This window comes from Macaca mulatta, chromosome 12, assembly GCF_049350105.2.
Source record: "Macaca mulatta isolate MMU2019108-1 chromosome 12, T2T-MMU8v2.0, whole genome shotgun sequence".
NCBI classification, from domain to species: Eukaryota; Metazoa; Chordata; class Mammalia; order Primates; family Cercopithecidae; genus Macaca; species Macaca mulatta.
In genome coordinates this window covers 123,476,510-123,485,691 of record NC_133417.1, presented here as the reverse complement: position 1 = coordinate 123,485,691, position 9,182 = coordinate 123,476,510, and the positions used below count along the sequence as shown (strand labels likewise).

The window sequence follows — 9,182 nt, the reverse complement described above, 5'->3', positions numbered from 1 at the left end:
CCCCACCCTCCCCGCCGGCAGCTCTGAGGGCTTGGTCCTGAGGGCCCAGGGCCTAGGCTGGTTGCACTTAAGTCTCTGGGTTTGCCCCACCATCCAGCTGGGAACACTGAGCTCTGGGAGAGGGAGCACACATGAGTAACCAGCCCCACCCTCTGCCCCTCCCATCCCAAGGGACTCACAAACCCAGACCTGGTTCCTTTCCACTAAACACTCAATAACTTTATTTGCTTTTGGGTGGCTCCTTGGTGTGGGGCGGGGTAGGGTGGGGCGGGGTAGGGTTTGGCAGCAGCCTGGGCTTTATGCGCCCTCTGGTGGACCTCAGAGGCAAGAACTGGAATCCGGGCGGAACCTGAGGGCTTCACAGTCAATAGCCTAGGAGGGTCGCAGCACTCCTCAGGTCTGCGCCCCAGATCCAACATCAGGGGATGGGGCACGCTGGGAGGAGGCCCTGAACCTCTGGCTCTCATACTCGCCCGTGTTGGACAACCGCATGTTCTGCCGAGCCTTCATCTGCTTCACACGGTCCTTGTCCACTTCCCGCTTGGTGAGGATGAAGAGGAGGATACCACAAGGGAAGCCGATGGCCCTACGGGTGGGGAGATGTGCACGGGGTTTGGGGAGGGGCCAAGCCTGAGCCAGAGGAGCTGGGGGGAGTCATTCTAGCTTCATCAATTGCGTGAATGCTGCAATACCTCTTATAGTCTATTTGTCCTCTGTGCTGGCTGCTGGAGGGACCCACGCAAATCAGATTCTGTCACTTCCCTGCTTAACACCCCTTAATAGTGCTCCATCACTTCCTGGCCAAGTCCAACTCCTAGGCATGGCACAAAAGGCCCAGTGTGGCTGGGTCTCTGCCTACCTCTTTCCTCCTCCCCACTAGAGCCTGATCCTCAGCACGAGCTGTGCATTCCTGCAATAGCACCTGTGCAGGATTTTCCAGGCAGCCCTGAAGCTTTCCCTCTCTGAGACTTGGTCAAGGTCCCCTCCCAGTTTTCCCCTCAGTTAAGCTAAGTAACCACTGCTTGGGAGGCACTTTGGTGTGGGGGAAAGAGCATGGAGTCACAGACCAGGTGAGAATCCTAGCTCAGCCTCAGTTCCTTCCTCTGTGAAATGGGGATGTAATATTTATCTCAAACCCTAAAACATTACATGGCAAAGTGCTAGCACACCTCACATGCAGAAAAAAGTTGATTTCTTCCTCCTTTCCCTTTAATATTGGTCAATAATATGTATTAAGGTCAGAGTCAGAGCCCAATCACAAAGTTCATAACGCCTTCTAAGTACTACTATACAACTAGTACAATCTCACGTGATCTCAGCGAACTACTTCAACTTGAGTCTCACTCCAAGCTCCCAAAAGGGAGGATGAGGCCAGGGACCCAAAGTCTGAATCAGATCAACTCAGCTTACTCCAAAGTAAACCCACTGTCTTCTCAATTCCACATACTTTCCCATCTCCCCTGCCCCACCCATCTCAGATTCCAATCGAACCCAACAATTCTGTTCCCACAACTTTGGATTCAGCTCGCCACCTGAAACTTGGAGAAGTTTCTGAGTCCTGCCCTTCCCTAGAAGCCACGCCCCGTTGGTGGGCAAAGCGGTGGTTAAAACTCACCAGGCCAGTCCCACAGCTTTCATGGGGTTCTTGCCCCTCTTTCTGGGAATGTATTCCAGCTCCGGGGATAGGGGTTCAGGTTCCTCCTTGCCCTCTGGAGAGCTATGGCTTTGCAGTGCCCGGGTCCTGTTATGGGAAGCCTTGTTAGCTGTGGCTCCTGCGAGAATGCCTGTGGATGGAGGTAAGGGAGGTCAGTAAGAAGAGATGAGAAGAAAGCAAGCAGGGAGGGGCAGGGGGCAGTAAGGGCTGGGGAAGAACGGCTGAGATCTGGGGAAGGGGAGTGACTGCAGTCTAAAGTAACAAGTGCCAGGGAGAATCCAAAGGGAAATGGGAAAATCGCCATCGAGGTGGCACCTTTGGAAGCCACTTCCACGTCACTGCGAGCTCATCACCCTGGTGCCAGGACGAAAAGCTTCGCTGTTTTTCCTCAGACGACAGGATGGGAAGGACTGCAGTGGGACTCGCATGAGACGTATGAAGGAAATCCGGGAAAAGGTTTTGAAACTGCAAATGTTAGCACTCGAAGGGACCTTAAAGATAGTCTACTCCATCCCCTGCACTGTATGGAAGAGGAAACTGACGCCCTGAGAGACAAACTGCTTTGCCCAAGGTCAAACTGCTAATTATCCGGGGCTGGAACCCAAGCCTCCAGAAGCCTGGGGCTCTTTCCTCTGCACTGCGGTGAGTGTGAAACACCTGGAGCGCGGGAGTCTAACAGGCTTCCTAGGAGCTCCCTCTCGCAGCAAGACCCCGGAGGTGTCGAGCAACCCAAAGGCGGGGGGATGCACTGGGTGACCTCTAAAGAGCATCTCTTCACCCCCAGACTCTAAGATCTTGCAGAAAAGTGTGGGCAGGAACCGAGAGCCCTGACCTCCTGCTACCGTCAGGCTGGATGTGAAAGAAAAGGGATCTTCTGCAGTCCTGCCCTCCCCGGGGTCCCTCTCCTTACCCCGGAGGACGCGGGCATTTCTCGCCCCCCGGCCCTTCAGCGCCGTAGCAGCTACCACCGCCGCCATGTTCAGATCCCACCCCCCTTCACCGCGCTCCCCGCCGGGAATTGTAGTTTGCGTAAGGGGCCTCCCCCGCTCCTTCCGTCCTGCCTACAGACCAGAAACTACATCTCCCAGAAGCCCGCAGAGCCGACCCAGGAGAACTACTTTTCCCAGGAGACCCCGGAGGCGCGCACGCTCGCTTGTTTCCCTCCAGTTGGGGGCGGAGTCAGGTGGGGCGGAGTTTGGGTTCTCTCTACCACGCCCCGGCCCCGTCTTCCAATGCCGCTCTGTGATTGGTGGGGCGTCCAGCCAACCTTCGTAGGTATTGGCCGAACGGCCGTCGCTCTTCCTGCCGGGGAGTCGCCTACGCCTACTTCCTCCCGGGAGGAGGGGCTCGAGTTCCGCGTCGTCGCGCAGAGCTGACTCTGGGAGGCGTTTGGGCCCAGAGAAGTGGATCGGCCGCTTGCGCCGCATGGAGTCCGAATCGGAAAGCGGGGCTGCTGCTGACACCCCCCCACTGGAGACCCTAAGCTTCCATGGTGATGAAGAGATTATCGAGGTGGTAGAACTTGATCCTGGTCCGCCGGACCCAGGTGAGAACTGCCGCTCCTCAGGCCATGGGACAGGAGACGCTCACCCCTGGCCTCTGACCCCTGCTTTTCCTCGCTCCCCTCCACACCCGACCGGTCATTCCTACCGATATCCTTCTTCCCCTCCTCCCCCACTCCCCTCCTCAGACTTAGTTCTCAGGCCTGGCTGGGGTGGGGGTTCCCTGACGCCTCCTCTGGCCCTTCCCCTCACACACCCCCTTCCCATCATCCCCTCGGCCCTCCCTTCCCGCACGGTCGCTGGCCAGCCCTGGCCTCCCGTGCTGTGTCCCGCGCGCCCCCGGGACCCCGGTGTGTCTGACTCCACCTTCCCCTCTCGCCACATTACCCGCCCCAGCCTCAGGCCTCCTAACGCTTCTCTCCGTACCTCTTACCGCCTCCCGAGCCCCATCTTCTAACCCTCTCCCCAAAGCAGATGACCTCGCCCAGGAGATGGAAGATGTGGACTTTGAGGAAGAGGAGGAGGAAGAGGGCAACGAAGAGGGCTGGGTTCTAGAACCCCAGGAAGGGGTGGTCGGCAGCATGGAGGGCCCCGACGATAGTGAGGTCACCTTTGCATTGCACTCAGGTAGGTCTTTGAGGCGATCCACCTCAAATCAGTTTAGGTGGGCGTGTAAGCATTAAACCGCCGCCGTGGACAGAGCGTTATGGGGGACACAGAGATGAGCAAGATGCTGGCCTTGCTCTGGAGGAGCCCACAGGTGGGGACCTGTGGCAGAATGGATGATTGCTTGACTTCTGGCATCAGTTGAGACACCAGGCTTCAAGTCCTCCCTCTACTTTGCCAGTTAACCTTGATTAACCTCTTAGTTCTCTTTTAAAAAGTTATTTTGGCCAGGTGCGGTGGCTCACTCCTGTAATCCCAGCACTTTAGGAGGCTGAGGCAGGTGGATCACTTGAGGTCAGGAGTTCGAGACCAGCCTGGCCAACATGAAAAAACCCAGTCTCTACTAAAAATAACAAAAATTTGGCCAGGTGTGGTGGCTCACGCCTGTAATCCCAGTACTTTGGGAGGCCGAGGCAGGCAGATTGCAAGGTCAGGAGTTCCAGACCAGCCTGGCCAATATGGTGAAACCCCATCTCTACTAAAAATACAAAAATTAGCTGGGCGTGGTGGTGGGCACCTGTAGTCCCAGCTACTCGGGAGGCTGAGGCAGGAGAAGGAGAATTGCTTGAACCTGGGAGGCGGAGGTTGCAGTAGACTGAGACTGCGCCATTGCACTCCAGCCTGGGTGAGAGAGCGAGGCTGTCTCAAAAAAAAAAACCAAACAAACAAACCAAAAATTAGCCGGGCGTGGTGGCACATGCCTGTAATCCTAGCTACTCTGGACACTTAGGCAGGAGAATCGCTTGAACCTGGGGGGTGGAGGTTGCAGTGAGCTGAGATCACGCCACTGCACTCCAGCCTGGGCAACAGAATGAGAGTGTCTCAAAAAAAAAAAAAAAAAGGTATCTTTGATAAAAGTTAATAAAAGTAGTGAGTATAAAATTAGAGATAATTGGTCAGGTGCGGTGGTTTACACCTGTAATCCCAGCATTTTGGAAGGCCAAGGCAGGCAGATCCCCTGAGGTCAGGAGTTCAAGACCAGGCTGGCCGATATGGTGAAACCGCATCTTCTACTAAAAAAAAAAAAAAAATTAGCTGGGTGTGGTGGCATGTGCCTGTAATCCCAGCTACTCGGGAGGCTGAGGAAGGAGAATCACTTGAACCTGGGAAGCGGAGGTTGTATTGACCCGAGATTGTGCCACTGCACTCCAGCCTGGGCAACAGAGCAAGACTCCATCTCAAAAAAATAAAGTAAAATAAAATTAGAGATAATTGTATCTTTTTGAGCATATTTTATATAATTTTCTCAAGTGCTAGTTCTTAGTAAGAAACTCTTAACATGATGCTCTCCTCACTCTGTACCCAACCCGGTGGCATCCCATGCTGAGACCTGTAAGCCCTGCACCTGTACCCACCTCTTGTCCATGGCATTGGTGCCGGGTGGTGAGGGGAGTCACACCGGGCATCTGCTCTGGCAAATAGGGAGCTTGGCAAATATCGGAAGGATCTTAACCCGATTCTTGAAACTTAGAAGAACTTGGATGTGCCTGTGTTTTCCAGGAGGAAAGACACATTGCTTTGGGTGAAAGGGGGTGGGTTTCCTGAAGGTTCTGAAGGACAGAGCCCTAGGTGGGAGCTCTGTCCCCTTACCCATGGAATATCTTTTGGGACAGCGTCTGTGTTTTGTGTGAGCCTGGACCCCAAGACCAACACCTTGGCAGTGACCGGGGGTGAAGATGACAAAGCCTTCGTATGGCGGCTCAGCGATGGGGAGCTGCTCTTTGAGTGTGCAGGTGAGGGGCTGAGGTAGAGGCCTGGGAGAGGTCATATTCCTTTGGGAGATCTTAGGAGCCTGGCCTGCAGTGGTCGTGCATCCAGTAGCCACTTAGTGACGTCTCTTTTGTGCCAGCTCTGTGCTGGGCCCCAGGGACACGGGGAGAATACTAGTGTGTTTTGGGCACAGAGGCAGGAGGCACTCATTGGCCAAGGGAGTCTAGGAAAGGCCAGAGGAGGTCACATTGGTATAGGAGCAGTTGGGCAGAGGGGAGGACTTGGGATTGTGGGCAGAGGTGTAGAATGGACAGAAGGGGGAAGGCATAGGAGGCTGGGGCTTGGCCTGGTTGAGTGACGGCCAGCAGTGTCTCTCCTGGCGAGACATGGGAGGGTTGGTTCCTAGAGCGGCAGTGAATTCCAGCACCTATTCTGCTCAGGCCCGCCCCTCTTTTTTTCCTAGCTGATCGTTTCAGGGGGCCAGATACCAGAATCACATGCCCCCAGCACCAGGTACCCTATTGTTTTCCCCTCTTTCTGCCCACTTTTCTTTGAAGGCCATAAAGACTCTGTGACTTGTGCTGGTTTCAGCCATGACTCCACTCTAGTGGCCACAGGGGACATGAGTGGCCTCTTGAAAGTGTGGCAGGTGGACACCAAGGAGGAGGTCTGGTCCTTTGAAGCGGGAGACCTGGAGGTAAGATCATCAGAGTGGGAGTCAGCTCTGTGGGGCCTTGGGTTGCTGGGTGTGCAAGCTTGGGAGGCCAGTTCTTCCTTATTGCGCCAAGCCAGCTCTGAGCCAGTGCGCCCCAAGGCACGGGAAGAAGGTCTGCCTGCTACCTGGAAAATCCCCGCGGAACCCCAGAGGCAGGAAACCTTGGGTGGAGCTCATAGGACAGGCTTCTAGGTGGGATGGGGTGACGGGCCTCCCTGCTGCCCCTTCCTCCCTGTCCAGTGGATGGAGTGGCATCCTCGGGCACCTGTCCTGTTGGCGGGCACAGCTGACGGCAACACCTGGATGTGGAAAGTCCCGAATGGTGACTGCAAGACCTTCCAGGGTCCCAACTGCCCAGCCACCTGTGGCCGAGTCCTCCCTGATGGTGAGAGCACCTCCCTTGAGCGTCCTTTCCTGGGTGCAGAGGCTGAATCCCGGGATATACACCTCCCGGAGCAGCCTTCTGGGCCACAGCCGGCAAACTCTGAGGCCTGCTCTTTGGAGTGCTGACCCCCTGGCCCCAAAGCTCATAGCGCCTCTTTCCTGCTCTGAACTCACCTGTGATTCCTGGGGCAGTGTCTGGGCGCTTCCACTCTTCTTTCCTCTCCCTCTCCCCATTCCCTTGCTTAGTGTGTCTGAGCGTGCCCTCTGCCCTCTCTTCATCTGTGCCTCTCTTCAGGGAAGAGAGCTGTGGTAGGCTACGAAGATGGCACCATCAGGATTTGGGACCTGAAGCAGGGAAGCCCCATCCATGTACTGAAAGGTATCAGAGGTGGGGGAAGTGTTAGCCTGGGCCTTTGTCGGGAGGGGCTGAGATCCTGGGGGAGGACTCAGAGGAGAGGTAGGATGAAGCCTGACTGCCTCCCTGCTCTATGCTAGGGACTGAGGGTCACCAGGGCCCACTCACCTGTGTTGCCACCAACCAGGATGGCAGCTTGATCCTAACTGGCTCTGTGGACTGCCAGGCCAAGCTGGTCAGTGCCACCACTGGCAAGGTGAGTGGACCTGGAGCCCGGCTGGGGCCTCCGCTTTCTCGACTCCTCTCCTTCCTTCCTGGGTCTTCACTGTCTCCTCTCCCCACCGTCTTTCTCTCCATCAAGCACCCGGATTCCGGGCCCTCCTCTGATCCTCTCTGGCTTTCAGGTGGTGGGTGTTTTTAGACCTGAGACTGTGGCCTCCCAGCCCAGCCTTGGAGAAGGGGAGGAGAGTGAGTCCAACTCGGTGGAGTCCTTGGGCTTCTGCAGTGTGTGAGTGAGGATGGGGAGAGGGGTTGGTGGGAGGAGCCTGGGCTCGGGGCCCCGGAGGGAGGGCAGGGCGTGTGAGTCCAGGCCCTCATGAGTCTTCATGGTGCGCTCCTCTGCCCAGGATGCCCCTGGCAGCGGTTGGCTACCTGGATGGGACGTTGGCCATCTATGACCTGGCTACGCAGACTCTTAGGCATCAGTGTCAGCACCAGGTATGGGCAGCTGGAGCTGGGGTTGTGCGGGCTGTGGCCATGGTGGAGGGAAAACCCAGGCCTCCAGGAGCATCTACCCCAGATCTGGCTCCTGCCTGGCTGTTGTGTGTGGCTGTCCCTCTTTGTGAGAACTGGGAGCAGATGGCTCGCAGCTCTCCTGCCAACCTCTGCCCTGCCTCTGTCATTCCTCGAGGCAGTCGGGCATCGTGCAGCTGCTGTGGGAGGCAGGCACTGCTGTGGTTTATACCTGCAGCCTGGATGGCATTGTGCGCCTCTGGGACGCCCGGACCGGCCGCCTGCTTACTGACTACCGGGGCCACACGGCTGAGATCCTGGACTTTGCCCTCAGCAAGTAAGTGAATTGGCCAAGGGCTGGGATCTCTGTGTATTTGGAAGGTGGGAGTAGTGGGGGACACAGGATCCTTGGGGTGTGGGAGGGGATTCCTAAGGCAGGGATGCTGGGAAGCCTGAGGGTTCACAGCCCAGCCCCCACCCCAGTGACTGATAGTGACCCTCCGGGGCCCCACATCTCAGTCATGAGGGAGAGGCTGAGACTGATTTTCCCCATCGGAGTCAGCTCTGCTTCTTCCGTGCTGGGGGCTTCCTCTAATTCCCTCCATGCTGGCTGCAGAGATGCCGGCCCAGTGCTGGGCACTAGGGCCCTAGAACTGAGGGTGTGCTGGAGGAGCCCACCCTAGGGCCTCTGGGTGGTGGGCTTGGGTCCCCCCGTCTCTGCAATCACATGCTTTCTGTTTCTAGAGATGCCTCCCTGGTGGTGACCACGTCAGGAGACCACAAAGCGAAAGTATTTTGTGTCCAGAGGCCTGACCGTTAATGGCTGCAGCCCCTGCCTGTGTGTCTGGTGTTGAGGGGACGGAGGGACCCCTGCCCCCGCCCGCCAGCAGAGGCAGTAGGGCACAGAGGGAAGAGGAGGGTGGGGCCCTGGATGACTTTCCAGCCTCTTCAACTGACTTGCTCCCCTCTCCTTTTCTTCTCTTTAGAGACCCAGCCCAGGGCCCTCCCGCCCTTGCCCAGACTTGGTGGGCCCTTCAGAGGGAGGGGCGGACCTGTTTCTCTTTCACTTTCATTTGCTGGTGTGAGCCATGGGGTGTGTATTTGTATGTGGGGAGTAGGTGTTTGAGGTTCCCGTTCTTTCCCTTCCCAAGTCTCTGGGGGTGGAAAGGAGGAAGAGATACTAGTTAAAGATTTTAAAAATGTAAATAAAATATACTTCCCAGAGACAGCGTCTGTGTGGATTTTGTGGTGGCTGGACCCTAGGAGGAGCTAGCTAGGGCCCCGTCAGGCAAGGCTCTCCCGCAGAGTCGGCTGGATGTTGAGATGTGCCAGCTCCCCGTCTCCAGGGTCTGTGCACACGACACTTCTTGTCTGCCTGGAGTCGACTCTGCCTTAATCCATGCGTATGTCTGTAGGTTCTTTCTGTTGTTGGTGTGTTGAGCCATTTCCTCCTGCCTCGCCCTG

General features: G+C 56.6%; 2 protein-coding genes across 4 annotated transcripts in view; one reads left to right on the top strand and one right to left on the bottom strand.

The window, feature by feature from the left end:
- The window catches only part of PNKD (PNKD metallo-beta-lactamase domain containing), a 78,525-nt gene extending 75,879 nt beyond the window's left edge, over positions 1–2,646 (bottom strand). The window contains exons 1-3 of one of the 2 annotated variants that reach the window (XM_015111048.3): positions 2,565–2,646; positions 1,616–1,784; positions 194–586 (exon numbers count right to left, since the gene is read on the bottom strand). In XM_015111048.3, coding sequence (XP_014966534.1) covers positions 394–586; positions 1,616–1,784; positions 2,565–2,631 — 429 coding nt within the window. In that variant the 5' untranslated portion in view covers positions 2,632–2,646 and the 3' untranslated portion in view covers positions 194–393. Of the gene's footprint in view, positions 1–193; positions 587–1,615; positions 1,785–2,564 lie in introns of those variants that run through there. The other variant, XM_028831102.2, reaches the window with a different exon arrangement.
- Positions 2,647–2,926: 280 nt separating this feature from the next.
- On the top strand, positions 2,927–8,947 carry AAMP (angio associated migratory cell protein). Of its 2 annotated transcripts, none has more exons than NM_001171059.1 (11): positions 2,927–3,200; positions 3,631–3,783; positions 5,436–5,555; positions 6,090–6,229; positions 6,488–6,632; positions 6,927–7,010; positions 7,127–7,242; positions 7,391–7,494; positions 7,613–7,703; positions 7,901–8,055; positions 8,463–8,947. In NM_001171059.1, the coding sequence occupies exons 1-11, from the start codon at positions 3,080–3,082 to the stop codon at positions 8,536–8,538; spliced, it is 1,305 nt and encodes a 434-aa protein (NP_001164530.1). In that variant the 5' UTR covers positions 2,927–3,079; the 3' UTR covers positions 8,539–8,947. The 2 variants fall into 2 exon arrangements, with proteins under 2 accessions (NP_001164530.1, XP_014966470.1); XM_015110984.3 differs by having other exon boundaries at positions 3,016–3,200; positions 3,628–3,783; positions 8,463–8,942.
- Positions 8,948–9,182: the final 235 nt, after the last annotated feature.

Bases quoted from the DNA above. Each gene is read 5' to 3' on its own strand.
- AAMP (XM_015110984.3), top strand. From the start codon at position 3,080: ATGGAGTCCGAATCGGAAAGCGGGGCTGCTGCTGACACCCCCCCACTG. The intron at 7,495-7,612 runs GTGAGTGAGGAT...TCCTCTGCCCAG, and splicing joins TCCTTGGGCTTCTGCAGTGT to GATGCCCCTGGCAGCGGTTG. The intron at 8,056-8,462 runs GTAAGTGAATTG...TTCTGTTTCTAG, and splicing joins CTGGACTTTGCCCTCAGCAA to AGATGCCTCCCTGGTGGTGA.